The sequence below is a fragment of the Salvia hispanica genome, chromosome 3 (assembly GCF_029641045.1).
Source record: "Salvia hispanica isolate PSC_SH4W2 chromosome 3, Shi_PSC_v1, whole genome shotgun sequence".
In the NCBI taxonomy this organism is placed as follows: Eukaryota; Viridiplantae; Streptophyta; class Magnoliopsida; order Lamiales; family Lamiaceae; genus Salvia; species Salvia hispanica.
In genome coordinates, this window is record NC_142694.1 from 55,116,422 (window position 1) to 55,133,717 (window position 17,296).

Sequence of the window (17,296 nt, forward strand, 5' to 3'; positions counted from 1 at the left end):
TGATGATAATAAGTGGAATTTCCCAAAATACCATTAGTACTTGTCCTAAAATAATGATTAGAAATGCAGAGGGACCCTTCTGTCATTTTTCCTGTTTTCTACTCATTCTTTCCATTTTTTAATTATTCTACTGGTGGACCCATTCAAACAACTCTCATCCTATGGCAAAAACCATCCGTGTGGTGATTTGGAATTAGTATTCAATGTTGTAAAAATATTGACACTGAAAAGTGAAAATATTGTTAATTTTTATAGACAGACTAAAATAAGATGAGACTATTTGTTGTAAATGTACAGAGTAACATCATTTCGATTTCATCTCTTTTGAGTTCACATTACTATGACATGTAGTATATCCTTTTAGTTAAGACGTTCAAATTATGGGTTTCAACAAGATCTAAGCAAATAAATATAGATTCGTGTTAAAATGACAACACCTCTTAAGGTGAAATCACATATACAACAATATTATAAACGCTACACAACAATATTATAAACGCTACACACCAATCTATAGATTGTTGTATAGTGTGTCGGATATTACTGGCCAAGAAAAATTAATGTATAGTGTATACCAATGTTTTAAAAATCGGATCAGCCGGCGAACCGGCATCGTTACTGGTTCACTGGTTCACTGGTCGAACCATTGGTTGAACCGGAATATATAATAAATACATATATTATATATTATTAAAAATTTTAATATTTTTATGTATTAAAATAGATGATGTTTATTAATTTAAGAAAATTTATTTCATAAGATAATATTATAATTAAATACGAATTAGGTATTAAGTTTAGATAAAAATATTCATTGATGTCAATAGCTAGGGTATATAAATTAAGTATGTTATAGTAAATAATGAATCTTATATGGTACTAATAATAATATAGATGGTAAGTAGAGCATCATTAAAATATAGAGGATGATAATTATTTATATTATAATTAACAATTATATTAAAGGATATAAAATTAAAATGAATTATTAGTTTTTGTAGATAAAAATTTAATGGTTAGTGTATAAAAATATTTGATGTTCAAATTGTTCAATGAGCTCATGTAGTGGAGTGGTAGAGGTCTTCTTATGTAGATGAGAGGTCATGAGTTCAACTCCTACCAATAACAAATTTTAAAAAGTTTTAAACAAAACAATATTAAACCGGTTTCCGGTTCACGGTCCAACCGGTCCGGCCGGCCGGTTCTATCGATTCACAGCGGTTCAATGCATTGGTGGTTTAAAGGAGTGAACCGGACCGGACTACCTACCGCGAACCGGCCGGTCCGGTCCGGTTTTTAAAACATTGGTGTATACCATATTGCTGGCCGTCTTTTTTAGGGTGTTTTTTTTTCCACGTGGCAGCTTATTATTCGTCCACATATACAAATGATTGACTAAGAATAGTGGTATGATGTTATTTTAAGAGGTGGTAGCACCCTAATATTCCCCTATAAATATATATGAATATGAATCATGATTCAATTAAATGAATAGGCCGATAGTTGTGTTGATATTGAGACAGTGCCATAGATAAACTAACCTTACTTTATGAGTGAAAAAATTAATCTTAAATAATCTCTATTAGTTTAATCTCGAATAACTAATCATCCGCTTGATGTTCACATCATATGTACATGCATAATATGTTGAAATATGGTGACTATAATAATTGACAAAGAAGGTGCACAAAGTGGATACATAAATACTATCGCCTTTTCTTCCAATTTGCAAAAAATAATATCGAATGAAAAACCGAGGAGATGAGAATGGACAAAATTGCAAGACCAATATTCATTTTTATGATAGAGAGAGGGTATTAAATTATTGAAACTGTAGTTTTCATAATTTAACGGTATAATTTGGCACATAGTGATAATGAACGTACAACATATAAATCCGAATTGGGAGAATTATGTTTTTTTTGGTTAGATTAAGGCCGTCTATGTATCGAGTAGCTGGCTTTTGGCTTTTGCTCATCCTTCCTACTGTCTTTTTTTGGAAGTGGGTAAATAAGAGATGTCAATGTGGTGGAGTACAATAAAGTGTTTATATCCAAAAAAAAACACAACAATAATTTTAAAACAAGTCTTAAGAACTGATCATTAGTGACGGGCAACAATGACAATAATATAAAGCATGACTAATATCTACATGATTAAAGCATGTGATTAGAGTTAATTACACCAAAATCACATTATTTCAAATTAAAAAATTTGAGAAGACTTATAATATATGCCAATTTGACATCACCTTTTGATTTTCGTGCACCGGTAATTTTATTTTTTGAAGTACAACACACTTACATTGCTGCAGTCGTGAAAACTAAAACCTTAATCGTAGGAAAAAAATAGGACAAACTTGATTACCAATTTATTTTGTTTTAGTAGAGGAAATACTTTCTATGTTCCTCGCATTTATAACCGAACATTTATTACTCTCTCTCCTTAAAAATTTGTCACTTGTTTCCTTTTTCGTCCGTCTCTAAAAATTTGTCACCTTTCACTTTTATCATTTTTTATAGTAGATTCTACATTCCACTAACTCATCCTCACTCACATTTTATTTTAAAACTAATACATAAAATTAGGATCCACGTGCCACTAATTTTTTCAACTCACTTTCTATTACATATCTTAAAACCCGTCCTGGGTCAAATGGTGCCAAAATTTAAGGAACGGAGAAGTATTATTTTTTTTAACATTATATTTAATCATAATTTTGTGTGATTATATGACTGAGAGGCTATAGTGAAAATATTTTGGTTAAAATTAAAAATCACTCGAATATGTAAAAAAGTAGTACTCCTACGTACAGAGGCCCGGGACAGTTTAAGACCATACTACTATTTTGGGCCATATTGTATGGCCGTAGCCTTTAAGAACCCAAATTTTGCAACCTATAATTTGAAATCAAATTGTTCCAAACAGCCCACGCCATTTTGGTTTGATTGAATATCCAGATGTAGAAATGAGATCTCCATTTTTGGTACTGATCTCAACTAATCTAACAGGATTCCTATCTGTGCTCTTAAATAAAAGCATAGAGGTGGACCCAGACCCACTTTTACTCTTTGTCCTTAGGCAAGAGCACAACACTCATATCCGTGATCTTCTATAAGGACAAGCTCAAAGGTCCCACCATTCTATTATTCAATTTAAATACTTCAATTACTAAAAACATTTCTACAATATAATTAAAAAATAAAAGTTACATAATTAAAATCCTACAAAACAAAAATTACATAAATAAAATCCTAAAAAATAAAAATACATAATTAAAATCCTAAAAAATAAAAATTATATAATTAAAATCTTACAAATTAAAAATTACATAATTTTTAATGTTGAAGTGAAAGTATTTATAGATGAAAATGTGAATTTTGCAGAAAAAAATTGAAAAATAAATTAAAAGTGTGTAGAAAATAGATATAATTTATTGGAAAGTGGGAAAATATTTTTTTTTATTTAAAAATACTTTTTTAAATTAAATTCGAATTAAAAAAAAAAAGAATAAATAAAAAAAGAATTTACAAGCCGTTGGCCAATTACAGCCCGCCACATCGAGCTGCTCAGCGGCACGGACGTGCTTTTAGCTAAGAGCACCGCCCTGCCGTTGACAAGGACGGACAAGCTGTATTGGCGGACGAGTGGTGTCCCAGCCACTGGCACAGACGGACGGGGCACCAATGTGGATGCTCTGATAGGTTTGGTCTCAAATTAATTTTGCTTTTGGGCTAGATCTTAATTGGACCAAGACTAATAAAATATTATACTAATTCGAGAATGACTGGTTGTAAACTAAAATTTAAATAAAAATTAATCAGACTTAGTTGGGAAAGTTGAATAGAAAAAAGAAACAAAAGTGATCTTGTATTCTCCATTTTAAAATGTTCATTAGACCACCAAATGTCAAAACCGTCTTTAACTTTTTAAAATAAATATTTTAACGACATAAATTCTCTGGAATTAAAAGGTTTGAGGTGACGTAAACACTAATAAAAAAAAAGGTTTTAAAGTTTATAAACACTAATTACATATAATTAATTTACAAATTTACTTATTTTGAAATAAACCTAATCTAAAATTTCAACTCCTTTCTAAAACCCTTATCCGTTTGTATTACCAAAGCTAAACCCTTTCTCTCTCACTCTCTCTACAGAGGAGCAATTGCAAACATGCCCTTATCTTTCCTCTCGCTTCCGCCATTCCCTCCACCGCCACTTCTCTCTTACTCCTCTAAGCTCAGACCCACCGCATTCAAGCCGCCCCTTCTCTCCATCTCCGCCCTCGGCCCCGACGGCAAATTCTACCCAACCCCTTCCGATGAGGACCCTCCCGAAGCCCCCGAAGACTCCATGCACGGCGTCAACAAATTCCAGCAAATCCAGCGCCAGGCCGCCCGCGCCCGCAAGCTCCAGGAGGAGCAGTACAAGAAGGACCAGCCTACATTCCTCAAGGCGCTCGAGGAAACCGACGACATTCCCGATTCAGTCATCGATGCCGACACTGGAGATGATCCCTTCGGCGAAGTTGACAAGGCGATTGCTTTGAAACGCCGCGAATTTATCAAGCAGGGGTTAATTAAGCCGAGCTCGAAGAAGAAGCCCGAGCCGGAAGCTGAAATTGAGGTTGCGGATGAATTGGAGCCTGAAGAGGTTGTCGATTTGGAGGAAATTGAGGAGCTGCACGGGCTGACTGAGACCTCAGGCGATGAGAGCGACGAAGGGATTGTGGACAAGTCTGATCTCGAGGTCAGTGAAGCTGAATTATCGAGCTCCTTCGATTTCGATTTTGATGAATTTGGGAAAACTAAACCTAGAATTGTGGATCCTAAGTTTAAGATGAGTTTAGCTGAGCTGTTAGATGAGAGTAAAGTGGTTCCTATTTCGGTTTATGGGAACCTAGAGGTGGAAATCACTGGGATTTCGCATGATTCACGTGTCGTTGAGAGTGGTGATTTGTTTGTGTGCTGTGTGGGTACGAAGACTGATGGGCATTTGTATTTATCGGAGGCAGATAAGAGAGGCGCTGTTGCTGTTGTCGCGAGTAAAGAGATAGATATAGAGGGTACATTGGGGTGTAAGGCCCTGGTACTTGTAGAGGACACCAATGTTGTTCTTGCTGCGTTGGCAGCTTCATTTTTTAGGCATCCGTCTAGGAGCATGTCGGTCATTGGTGTCACGGGGACAAATGGTAAGACAACAACTTCTCATTTGATAAAGTCGATGTATGAGGCAATGGGGTTGAGGACAGGTATGTTGAGCACGGTAGGGTATTACATTCACGGGGATACCAAGCTGGAGTCGAGTATGACCACTCCCGATGCAGTTTTGGTGCAGAAGTTGGTGGCCAAGATGGTGCATAATGGTACTGAGGCATTGGTGATGGAGGCCTCTTCTCACGGGCTGGCATTAGGGAGGTGTGATGAGATTGACTTTGATATTGCGGTTTTCACAAATTTGACTAGGGATCATTTAGACTTTCACGGGACGGAGGAGGAATATAGGGAAGCTAAGGTTAAGCTTTTCCAGAGGATGGTAGACCCATCACGCCACCGGAAGATTGTGAACATTGATGACCCAAATGCAATGTTTTTTGTTGCACAGGGTAATCCTGATGTACCCGTTGTGACCTATGCAATGGAAAATAAGAACGCAGATGTGCATCCTTTGAAATTTGAGTTATCTTTGTTTGAGACTCAGGTTTTAGTTAATACACCTCAAGGTATATTGGAGATCTCATCGGGGCTGCTTGGGAGGCATAATATATACAACATTCTTGCAGCTGTAGCCGTTGGAATTGCAGTTGGGGCACCTTTGGTGGACATTGTCAGAGGAATTGAAGAGGTCGATGCAGTGCCAGGCAGGTGTGAGTTGATAGATGAGGAACAGGCTTTTGGGGTTATTGTGGACTATGCCCATACTCCAGATGCATTATCGAGGCTCCTTGATTACGTGAGAGAGCTTAACCCTAGGAGGATTATAACTGGTACTTCACTCTCTGCATTGATGTGCAAAAGCATCCAGTTTTATGTTTTCTGCTTATATTGTTTGTTAGCCATTGTGCTATCTACTCATCCTCACTTCCCCTTTCACTCCCATTTTATCCTCTTTCTATATGGTACCTTTAGAATGCGTGTACGAGTGAATACGAATTTTGAATGCGCTTTGTTGACTCTGTTTCTTATCATCTTAGCGAATGCTGAAACATGATCCTTTTGGAAAGTCGGATATATTCCCTGGTTATTCTTTTAAGCTCTACCACTTGGCTAGACGATTTAAGAAAATTAAAAATACTGCATAGCATGTAGAGGACTAGTAAACTTGACAGTACTGAGAAAATAGATGAGACTCATGAAAGCTTATAGGTATTAGAAAGTTTGAATCGTGTTCTTGTTTTTCTGATCTTTATCTGTTATCTTTTGCTCTCCTACTTGTGAAATAAAAAGCATGTTCTTGTTTGTGGAACTTATTTGAATATTCTTTAAAGAATTGCTTATAAGAAACAAGTTTAGGATGGGAAGATTTATCATGACTCTTTTGTGGTTTCTGTTGGGATTGTATCTCTACTTTTGACCCATCTCTTCTTCTGTTTCTTAAAGTGTGTGGGTGTGCTGGTGAAAGTGACAGAGGGAAGAGGCCAATGATGACAAAGATAGCCACAGAAAAAAGTGATATTACTATCTTGACATCAGACAATCCAAAAAATGAAGATCCTTGTAAGTAAATACCTTTGCTACTGTTTCTGAGTCATTACGACACACTTCACTATCATTCAAGCCTTTTCTTTTGTTTCTTGATAAGTTTCCCCTGACTTGCTCTTCAATATATAGCATATTTCAGATGAGGAAAGAATCATCTGGATCGTGCCAAAAAAATTTAGCTTCTGTAATCTAAAATACTACACAATTGCATAAGAGAGCCAACGTCTGTTCGAATATGCCCAGATTTATATGTAGGATGAATTATATTGTACATATGCTCAGGGGTTTAGATGCTTAAATTTGCTGTATTACTTGTTTCTACACTTTTAAGAGTGTTTTCGATATTTTTTGTTTTGCCATCTACCCATTCTCTTACCAATCTTTTGTTTCTTGAATCTTGATATTAATATTTTTACCAGTGGACATCTTGGATGATATGCTGGCTGGAGTAGGTTGGACCATGCAAGATTACTTGAAACATGGAGAGAATGATTACTATCCGCCTCTTCCTAATGGACATAGACTATTTTTACATGATATTAGACGGGTAGCTGTACGATGTGCTGTAGCCATGGGCGAGGAAGGTGACATGGTTGTAAGTTCTCAGACTCTATGTTGCTTGGTTTCGCTTGCATTTCGGCCCAAATTTGGGATGAGAAACCAATTTCTGAAACAACTATTTTGATAATTGAGATTACATAAACAAGGAAGCTACTTAGTCATCCCACTTACCTTGTCCAAGCAAAAGGAACATGTTATTTGAGAAAATATAGTATGATCTATTCACAACTGAGATTGTATCTCCAATTTTTCTGCAAAATGCATTGTGTGGAATGTGGGGTTAAAAAGTCCGGTACTTGAAGGATGAACTCTTGACAACTGTAGCATTACATACCACGTACATTTGGTGAACCATGCTTTTTTACTTCTTGACAAGTAAATGTTTATAGGAGATTATTAAGATTTAAGTTATGCCATAACATAGCTACCGTTGCATCTGAAATAGGTGTTATTCGGCCTTAGGGCAGCAAAATGACATGCGTGAATGAAGGGTATTTGTCTTGGTATTAAGATGCATGAATGAAATATGCCTTTTTGTCTGCTTATCTCTATACGTTGAACTCTTGGCATGAGGAAAGCTCCTTTGCAACCATTTGACGTTAATATTTACTCATCTAGCTCTGCATGTGACAGGTGGTGGCTGGTAAAGGCCACGAAACATATCAAATAGAAGGTGAAAAGAAGGAGTTCTTTGATGATCGGGAGGAATGCCGAGAAGCATTACAGTATGTAGATGAGCTTCACCAAGCTGGAATCGATACGAGTGAATTTCCATGGAGGTACTTTTTCCAGTAAAATACCGTATAGTATCTATGAATTTCAGTTTTCTGGTTCAATTACTTTACGCCTAATTGTTTAGTCGATAAATTGTGTGTGCACAAAAGAGGAAGATATGAATTAAGCTATATATTTGTATTCTGCTACAGGTTGCCAGAGAGTCATTAGTGTATTCCAATGAACAGAAAATGATCGAGGCTACTAGCTCAAGGGAAAAAAGGCCATTTTATAAGCATCAGCCGATTATAACGCACCTGATCTTGATGAGTCACATATTTCAAAAGTCTGAGCATGCAATCAAAGACACAACAGTTTCACTCGAACAAGCAGATGGTATGTACCTGATCTTGTCCCCCTTGATGTAATTTATCAGGCTATGCTCTGTTCAAGATGTGATTAGTCGTTTAAAGGCTTCAGTCTATAAATGATCTCCTCTGTTCCAAGAGAAATTCTGGGCTGATTTTCATCTTCTTGCATAACTAGGTTGAGTGGTTACTTCGACAACATCCACTCTCGTTCTTTGGCAAACTGAGAAGCTCCAATTTTCACAAGGAAGTATATTAATGTAAAGTAATTGTTACTGCCCATATTACTACTGTAGTCTATATCCCATATATCTATATCATTATCCCACTCAAATGTTGAGGTGGATTATTAGCATATGTTTGAGACTAAATTGAAGAACTAAAGCGGTAGTCTTGTTGTGCCATGTTGTTTTAACTTTTGTGGCTAATCTATCTTGCAACTCTGGTTTTTCTACTCTTTATATCAGCCAGCCACCATGTTCTTTTTTCCTTACTTTTTAGAGTGAACTACAAAAATAGTCCTTGAACTATGAGTTTATCTTGCCAATAGTTTCTGGATTTTAAATATAGAGTGAACTTAAAAAATGGTCCATGGACTATGGGTTTATCTCGAAAATGGTCCCTGAACTTTAAAAATATCACCAGTAGTCCCTGGACTAAGGGTTAATATAAAAAACGGTTTCTAAGACGAAAATGCCTTTTTGAGGGGTTTTGGGGGTTTGGGCAATTTGGTCTTTTTACACTTTTAACATTTTAAATCTGATATTATTTGAGTTATGTACTAAATCTGATATTATTTCAAAATTATCATTCTTCTTCTTTTTTGTCATTCTTCACTTTGTTTCTTTATTTCAATATTAGATTTAATTTTACAAAATTAAATTTTAAATTTCAGTTTTAAAATATCAATAAATTTTTTTAATTATAAAAATTAATACTTTAAATTTAATTTTATAAAATTAAATCTGATAATTAAAAATAAAACAAAATGAAGGATGATAAAAGGAAAGAAGAAGATAATTTTGAAATAATATCGGATTTAGTACATCATTAAAATAATATTAGACTGAAAAAGTTCAAAAATATGAAAAGACAAAATTGCCCAGCAACTCAAAAGGGCATTTTCGGGTGAAAAAATGTCAAAAGATATTTCGTTAAAAAATTACAGTAGATATTTTTAAAGTTTTTGTTTATATTTTTCATTTTTACATTTCAATCTTATTTCGTTTATCCTTTCTTCAGTTCCATTTGTTTAAAATTGAACAAATACATAAAATTAACTATGATTATTCAAAAATGTTTAAAATACATTCACTGCACCAAACACAAATTTAGATCAATTTATAGGCTATAAATGGCTCATAAAGCGTTTCAAAATGTTATATCGTGTGAGACGAGCTTTGAGGGATATGTTTTTCTCTAATAAAGTTCACGTTTACTGAGGTTAATGCTTGAAATCAAAGATTTTGGTCTTAGGTTCGAGTCCATCGTGGCGCTGCTTTTTATCATCGAAATTGAAAAAGAAACCCTTAATACTCTCTCTGTTCCAAGGTAGTTAAGCATTTCTTTTGGGCATGAGATTTATGAAATTGATGTGTTATAGTTAAAATGGAAATAATAAGTAAGAAAGAGAATAAAGTAAGTGAGAGGAAGGATAGAGTTGAACATGAAAGAATTGCACAGGATTTTACCTTAACATATTAAATTTTTTTATAAGTTGAACATGAAAGAATACATGTTAGAAGTGAATTGCGATTTTCACGCCATGTAATTTTACGCTGTATTGTAAGTAGGAAAATGAGATTTTACGTTGTATATGTGGTGTACAATTGATTACTTTAGTGTGGATGATGAGAACAACGACAACAAATAAAATGTCAAAAAGGACGACATTAGAGTCATAACACATGTTCAAACCCACGAGTTTCATTTCCTAGATCCGCCACTGGTGGCAACTTAATCGGTAATATACCCTGCAAGTTTCAATAATTCATATTTATTCATGAAAGTACCAATTAACAAACACGATTTTTGTAGTTAATGAATTACTCAAGCCACTTGTTGTGTGTAATGTCAAATTAGACTTCTATTAGAGGATTGTGGAAAAAGGTACGATTGAAAGTGAACTGAGAAAAAGAGAGCAAGGTTGTGATTTAGTTTGAAACCAATAAAAATTTACCACATATTCTTTGAAACCAACAAAATTTTCACCGGTATGAAAAATGTCATATCTGGTAAAAACTACCACTACGAATATGACATTGCTGATACAAGTGAACATTTCTATTGATTTCAAAGTACATAGTAGTGGTAGTTTTCACCGGATATGTTGATCCACTATTTATTCGGCTAATGTCTAATGGTTGGGCCATTAGCCTATTGGAATTGGGATTTTTTATTCTGAAAATTAATTAATTTTTATTTTTACATTGAAATTTTGATTTAGTTGTTCTGTTTATAATTATAATTCAAGAAAACTATATTAAAAATTTAATCACAAGTATTCAGAAAGATTATGTATCTTCTTAAGGCCTGATATACATGGATTCAATAAAACGGCACCAACGATTATGTCTTTATTAAGAGCAGTAAGTAAAGCTCTCCTCGTTAGCATAAATAATCTTGTGGCTATCTAGTTTGAATCTTAGGGCTGACAATTTTTGATTCGACACGAATCCGCACGAAATTAACCCGACATGAATACACACGTTTAGGATTTGAGTCCTTATAGGGTCGACCCAATAAGAACCCGAAAATTTTGGGTAGGGTTGGGTTATCCGTTAAGAAAAAAAAATAATTATTTTGATTATTTTTATTAATTAAAATAATACATTATTTAATTTTAATTAATTAAAAAATTATTATAATTTTAATTTTATTAGTAAAAATATGATTAATTCTATTATTAATTATTTTTTATGATAAAAAATATTACTGCATACTTAAATTTTATTAAAAAATAATTATTTTAACTTTTATTAGTTAGATTTAATTTTAATATACTTTAATTTTATTATTTGAATTTAAAAATTATTTAAATGAATTATTTTAATTTTGTACTCCCTCCGTCCCTTTAGGAGTCCCAATTCAGTTCGACACAAGTTTTAAGAAATGTAAAGGAAAGTTGATGAAAAAAGATAGTGGAATGTGGGTCCTACTTTTTTATATTAGTTTTATAATAAAATGTGAGTGAAAAAAAGTTAGTGGAATGTGGGGCCTAATAACATTTATGGAATACTTCAACCGGGACTCCTAAAGTGGGACACCCAAAAATGGTAAACCGAGACTCCTAAAGTGAGACGGAGGGAGTAATATCTTATTTTATCGTGTAGAATCAAATTTTAATTATATAATATCATATGTTGGTCGTTATCTTATGGCGTTTATATTGTGTAGTAACTTACTATCATTAAAAGATGACCAATATTTTTTTGGATGACACAAAATCCGCACGAATCCAACACGACCGATATTTTTTTGGATGACACGAAATCCGCACGAATCTGTTTGGGTTGAACACGATAAGAATATGATGATTTCGGGTTGGGTTGGGACCCGATAAGGGTCGATCGATATTGGGTTGACCCGATAGCGACCCAATCCGCACGATTTGTCAGCGCTAAGTTTGACCACATTCCATTAACTCGGGTCCCCTAGACTGTTAAACACCGGAGGATTCTATTTTAGGAAGAGCTCCTCCACGCGTCGCTCCTATGGGGGTGGAGGCGGCGTAGGAGGTGGGGGAGGAGGCATTCCTTCCCTTACTTCATTTCCTAATGGTGCATTATCTGGTATCCCTTCATATTGCCTTGGTCGTCCGACACGTCGTCGTGGTGGCATTCTGATTAAAGGACATAAGAGTTAACAAAAAGGATTTATACTTGTCATCATGCTATCATCGTATTAGTTTGGATTTTTTTTCTAATGCATCACTTTTGTACGTATGGAATAAGAAATAAAAGTAGAGAATAACATAGATGAAAATTGTAATACCCGCACCTTTATTTTCCTTTCGTTATGTTAATGTCGAACTAGAGATGTATCGTTCTCTTGTTTCGTGAAAATAAATGGAACTCGAGCCTTTGATGAAACTTAATATTGTTAGTTGCAAAGTAAAGGTTAAAGAAATAATCGAACGAACTAAACAAACTAATATACGTTACGGAATAAAAAGAATGCTACAAGGATACGAGGTTTTCCCCGAATGAAGGTGTTGCATACATCTCGAATAATACCTTAATTTTACATGATCATCTTACATGAATAGAAGTAAAAAAAAAATATAGGAAACTAAAATATTTTCTTTTGCTACACTTTGGGCCTCTTTCTCCCGAGCCCAAGTCGCACCCCCCACTGCGGCGTGTATCCGATCAGCCCGTCGGGCCCAGGGCAGCAAATTAAGGGACTACCACTAGAGGAAAGAAACAACATCTCTTTAATTATGGAGGACCAAAGACTCACCAAAGATAGCAAGTCAAACTCTGAAATCTCCACTTCTCATAGCAGCACCTGCATTGTGCCTATGCAGCTGCCACAACAAACAAATTTCAATTATTAACCAAGTACTAGGTACTCAAATAGAGCCAAATTTCAGTTATAACCTTGCTGCAGAATCATAATAAAGAGGATATGCTGCAAGGTGAGAATAAAGTAGTATAACAGCTCCATTTAAAGCCTCACAAGTACACCAACTTTGCCTATAAAGACCCCTGCATATGCATCAAATTTGCCCTCCCACACACTTCGAAAATTCAGCAAATTTTAGTGAGAGTTGAGAACAAGTAACAACAAGAGAGTTCATCCTCCCTTCTTCACAGCCTCTGAGCAGGTAACACATTCTCTCCATCCCAAGTCTAAATATCTTTTTGTTCATGTCATCATGAACAAAAAAACTATGTTTCTTGAAACTATGTTTCTTGAAAGTTTCTAAGGGAAAAATATTCTTAGTCATGCAAAAAAAAAACTATGCTACCTTTTTGAGGAAAATGTATCTTTCACGAAACTTTATGAGTTGCATTTGGACATTAAGTGAAATGTGTTATGCATGATCAACTATGTGATCTTTGAACTTATGGTGATGATATTAATAATTTGTATCTAGGACTATGCATGCGAATCTAGAGCGCCTAAGAAAGTATATTAGGCTAGAATACGTATGAACAAGTAGTTGTGAATGACAACTCCTTTACCGCTTTCAAAAGCGATGAAATCAATGGGAACATGCAAATTAGGGCGAACCCCTAATTTTTAACGAAATATGGAATAATAAATGCGAACTATGACCTACTATATTACGACCTCTATGTTTCAACGAGAACACGTCCATCTTTTTTGGGACACGCGTGTTACTCAAAACGAATATTTATATGTTCTACTTTCCACTTGGAAACCCCACTGATCTCTTGATACGACGGCTAGTACTATATCTTCCACATTATGTATATTACTTTTACACCTTATATTCTCTCATTTCGAGATATTGAGAGCCTATCATTTCATGCAGATGGCACGCCAGCGCTATACCCACCGTAGGCCACTCTGTGTTGATGCAGATCCCGAGGCAGTCGTTCGCTACTTCCGGACCTACCGCCGCTGCCATGGGCATACACTGGCGGAGTTTGTGGCCCACTATGCGAAGTTGTGGGATGAGGCCAACCGATATGGAGTGAAGGCCTATGAGGGCATTATGAGACTTGTTGACTTGTTCCCCGAGGAGTGGCGGAGTTGGATGGTGGCCACCGCCAAGTTGTACACTTCGTCTCAGCCTCCCACTTACGAGTCTGTTGGGGATATGCCCGGATTCCTGAGCGCGGTCTCATCGGGGTGTTTCCATTTCGGCGATGGGCCCCCACCAGACACGCAGGCACCCGAGAGTGAGAGCAAGAAATATTTTCGGAAATGGAGTGCATGATCATCTTTGACCTAATAGACGCTCGGTTTTGGGTTTCATTCGCTTTAATTTTATGCAACAGTTGTTCGAGAACTTTAAGTGAGATTAGGAACTTCTTTCTTTTCATGCAGTTATTTGTTGGGCATTAGGAACTTTGAGTGAGATTAAGGCATGAACTCATCATATTCAACATGCACGTTTAGAAAAGACATGCAAGAGACTAGGTATGGCGACCATGTGTGGATTAATAGTGACTCTGACTCAGACGACGATTCTATGGAGGGTTTAGATCCACGGATTTTAGGGTTTCTGTAATACATAGGGTTATTTTCGTGTTTTTTTTTCGAACCATTTTGTAGACTATCTTTTATGTTCCTCCATATGTACTAGATATTAAGTTTTCCAGATTATGCGAAAGCTCTTGTGTGTGCTCTAAGAGAAGCTGAACACAAAGACGTAGAGTTGCATAAGAACATTATTGGCATTATCAAGAGAATATGCCATTTTGATAGCATAAAGATTGACATGTGTATTGAAACACAAATAGCAATAGAGATTAACAAATATCAATCGATACATCTGTTACATGGGAAGCTACAATTGTACCCAAATGATCTCTCTATTATCAATTCATGTTATGAAAGTTGACACACTTCCCTTAGTAGCTTTTTTTATATTTCAAATACTGATCTTACCAAAGCACGTAATACATCATCATAAGTTATATGGTAAGAAGGGCTGAAATAAAAATAAAAAAAAGTGCGGATGAAATATATCAATGGCTACCGAGATGGATAAAGGAAGAAGGTGACTTGACTAAATAATTAATTTCTTTATCACAATTCAAAATTATCATTTTGTATTTCATTGGTATCGACTATGCCACATGTACTTTGAAAACAATAAAAATTTCACAAGTATCAGCAATACCATATCTGGTGAAAACTCTCACTACCATTTAGTAGCAATTTTCACCGGACATGACATTATCGATACCAAAAAAAAATTACTATTGATTTCAAAGTAAATGGCACTAGTGGTTTCACTAGATATAACATTGTCTATACCGGTGAAAGTTTTTATTGGTTTAAAAGTATATGGGTAGAGAAATGGGGGAGTGCGGATATAAAATATCCTTCATGAATCTAGTTATAATGCGAAACGTACACCACCTTTGCTCTTATTACCCGTACCAAAACTCATGATAAGATTCACAAGATTTTCAAATAAAATATCCAAGAAAAAATAATTCGTCGGCGTTTATGGTAAAAAGGCGTCACCAGTCAAAATGATTTCTTGAAATCGGCTATTGACGACTAGTCGACTACAGCTACAATAAGTAATAATATTCCAATAATATTAGAGAATGACGTGTTTTTTTTTCATGTCGACGGGAATTACCAAAAGCATAATGCAAAATATGTTTATTAGTATGTCTTTAATAAATTTAATAAAACAATTTATAAATCAACATTTTGAAAGTTCAACATATTTTAAATCAAATCATAAATAAAACTTCTTTTTTAAAATGTGAAAAACTAAAATTCAACCAATGTTGAAATCATATTTTGAGTTTAAATGTCCCAAAATTATTATAAAAGTCATCACCAGTGATATTATTTATTTGATTTTTGTGCTGTATTACTGTTAAATTTATGATCTATAAATATTATGTATTTTATAAACTCTATATTATTTGCATGGTAAGTCATTACCATTATAGTGGTATTATTAAATTAAAGTCCCTATTATTTAATTTTTGTGCCGTTAAATTTATAATCTATAAATATTTTATAAGGGGAGTGATCAATTGCTAACTCATCATTTAATTGCTAACTACAACTAATTTAAGGCCACATGATTTTAAAAAACGTGTGGTCTACAATTTGTCACGTGTAATTTTCGTTTTTATTAATTAAATCGAAAAAAATAAAAAAAGAAACGCCAAATTAGGGTTTTGGATGAAAATGTCAATATAGTGTTTCGAAAATATCAACACAATGCTTTGAGAATGTCAACACAAATTTAGGATTGACATTATATATGCTTTATATTGACATATTATCTTAGCTGTATTGACATTAGCCTATGTACGAAAAATACGAAAATTCTAGATTTTTTTTTTCAAATTTTGACGTCGGGACATATGCATGTAGTATATCGTTGGAATCCTTATAAAATTATCTCTAATTTGATATATGTTATATGAATTTAAAGTTTTGGGATTTCTTTTAAAAGTTAGTTATAACTAACTTGACATTAATACCCCTATTGATTTTTATTGGAATTAATCCTATAGCCTTATTGACGTTTTTTGTTGATCGTATTGATATTTTGTGGTTAATGATCTAGGCCTTTAATTTAAATATCTAATGGCTATTATTGAATTGTAGTTATCAATTAAGCATTGAGTTAGCAATATAACACTCCCCTATTTTATAATTTTATAAATTCTAGTATAAAATTTTCTTTGTGATTTATAAACTCTGTATAATTTCATTCTTTGTTGTTTAATTTATTTAATTGGCATTTTTTATATTGTGTGAAAACAAATTAATGGATTGTGCAACACACACATGCATGGTTGATACTAGTAGTTAGTGATGTCAATCGGACCGGCCCGTCGGGTTTCGGGCCAACCCTACTCGGGTTGTGGGTCAATCGGGTGTGGGCTAATCGGGTTGTGATTTCTTTCGGGTTATAAAAGTTCAACCATAACCCTAAATGCTCGGGTTCCAGGCTAGTCCGGCGGAGTAATCGGGTTGCTACCGATAATATTAACATGTGATCAATCCAATAAATAATGATTAAAATTACTAATATTCATACAATGTAAAATATTTAATTATGATATATTTGAGATATATGATTAAACTCCATCACAAACATGATCAAACACTAATATTTGAGATATTTCGTGAAATTTTAATGCATGTTTTAGAAATTTAAATATTTTTTTTAGTGAATTTGAAGTTTTTAATTTATTTATCAATTATTATATTAATAGAAATTTAATATATAATTTGTATATTTAATTATAAAATTGAAAGTTATTTTTTT

General features: G+C 34.3%; 1 protein-coding gene across 1 annotated transcript; it reads left to right on the plus strand.

The window, feature by feature from the left end:
* The first annotated feature begins 4,121 nt into the window (after positions 1 to 4,121).
* Positions 4,122 to 8,800, plus strand: MURE (ALBINO OR PALE-GREEN 13). Its single transcript, XM_048115938.2, has 6 exons — positions 4,122 to 5,988; positions 6,602 to 6,718; positions 7,123 to 7,298; positions 7,898 to 8,043; positions 8,191 to 8,374; positions 8,525 to 8,800. Exons 1-5 carry the CDS (start codon positions 4,176 to 4,178, stop codon positions 8,207 to 8,209), a joined length of 2,271 nt encoding a protein of 756 aa, XP_047971895.1. The 5' UTR covers positions 4,122 to 4,175; the 3' UTR covers positions 8,210 to 8,374; positions 8,525 to 8,800.
* The last annotated feature ends 8,496 nt before the right edge of the window (positions 8,801 to 17,296 follow it).

Excerpts from the sequence above, each read along its gene's own strand:
- MURE (XM_048115938.2), top strand. The coding sequence starts at position 4,176 with ATGCCCTTATCTTTCCTCTCGCTTCCGCCATTCCCTCCACCGCCACTT. Across the intron at positions 5,989-6,601 it reads CCCTAGGAGGATTATAACTG|TGTGTGGGTGTGCTGGTGAA; the intron begins GTACTTCACTCT and ends TGTTTCTTAAAG. Across the intron at positions 6,719-7,122 it reads TCCAAAAAATGAAGATCCTT|TGGACATCTTGGATGATATG; the intron begins GTAAGTAAATAC and ends TATTTTTACCAG.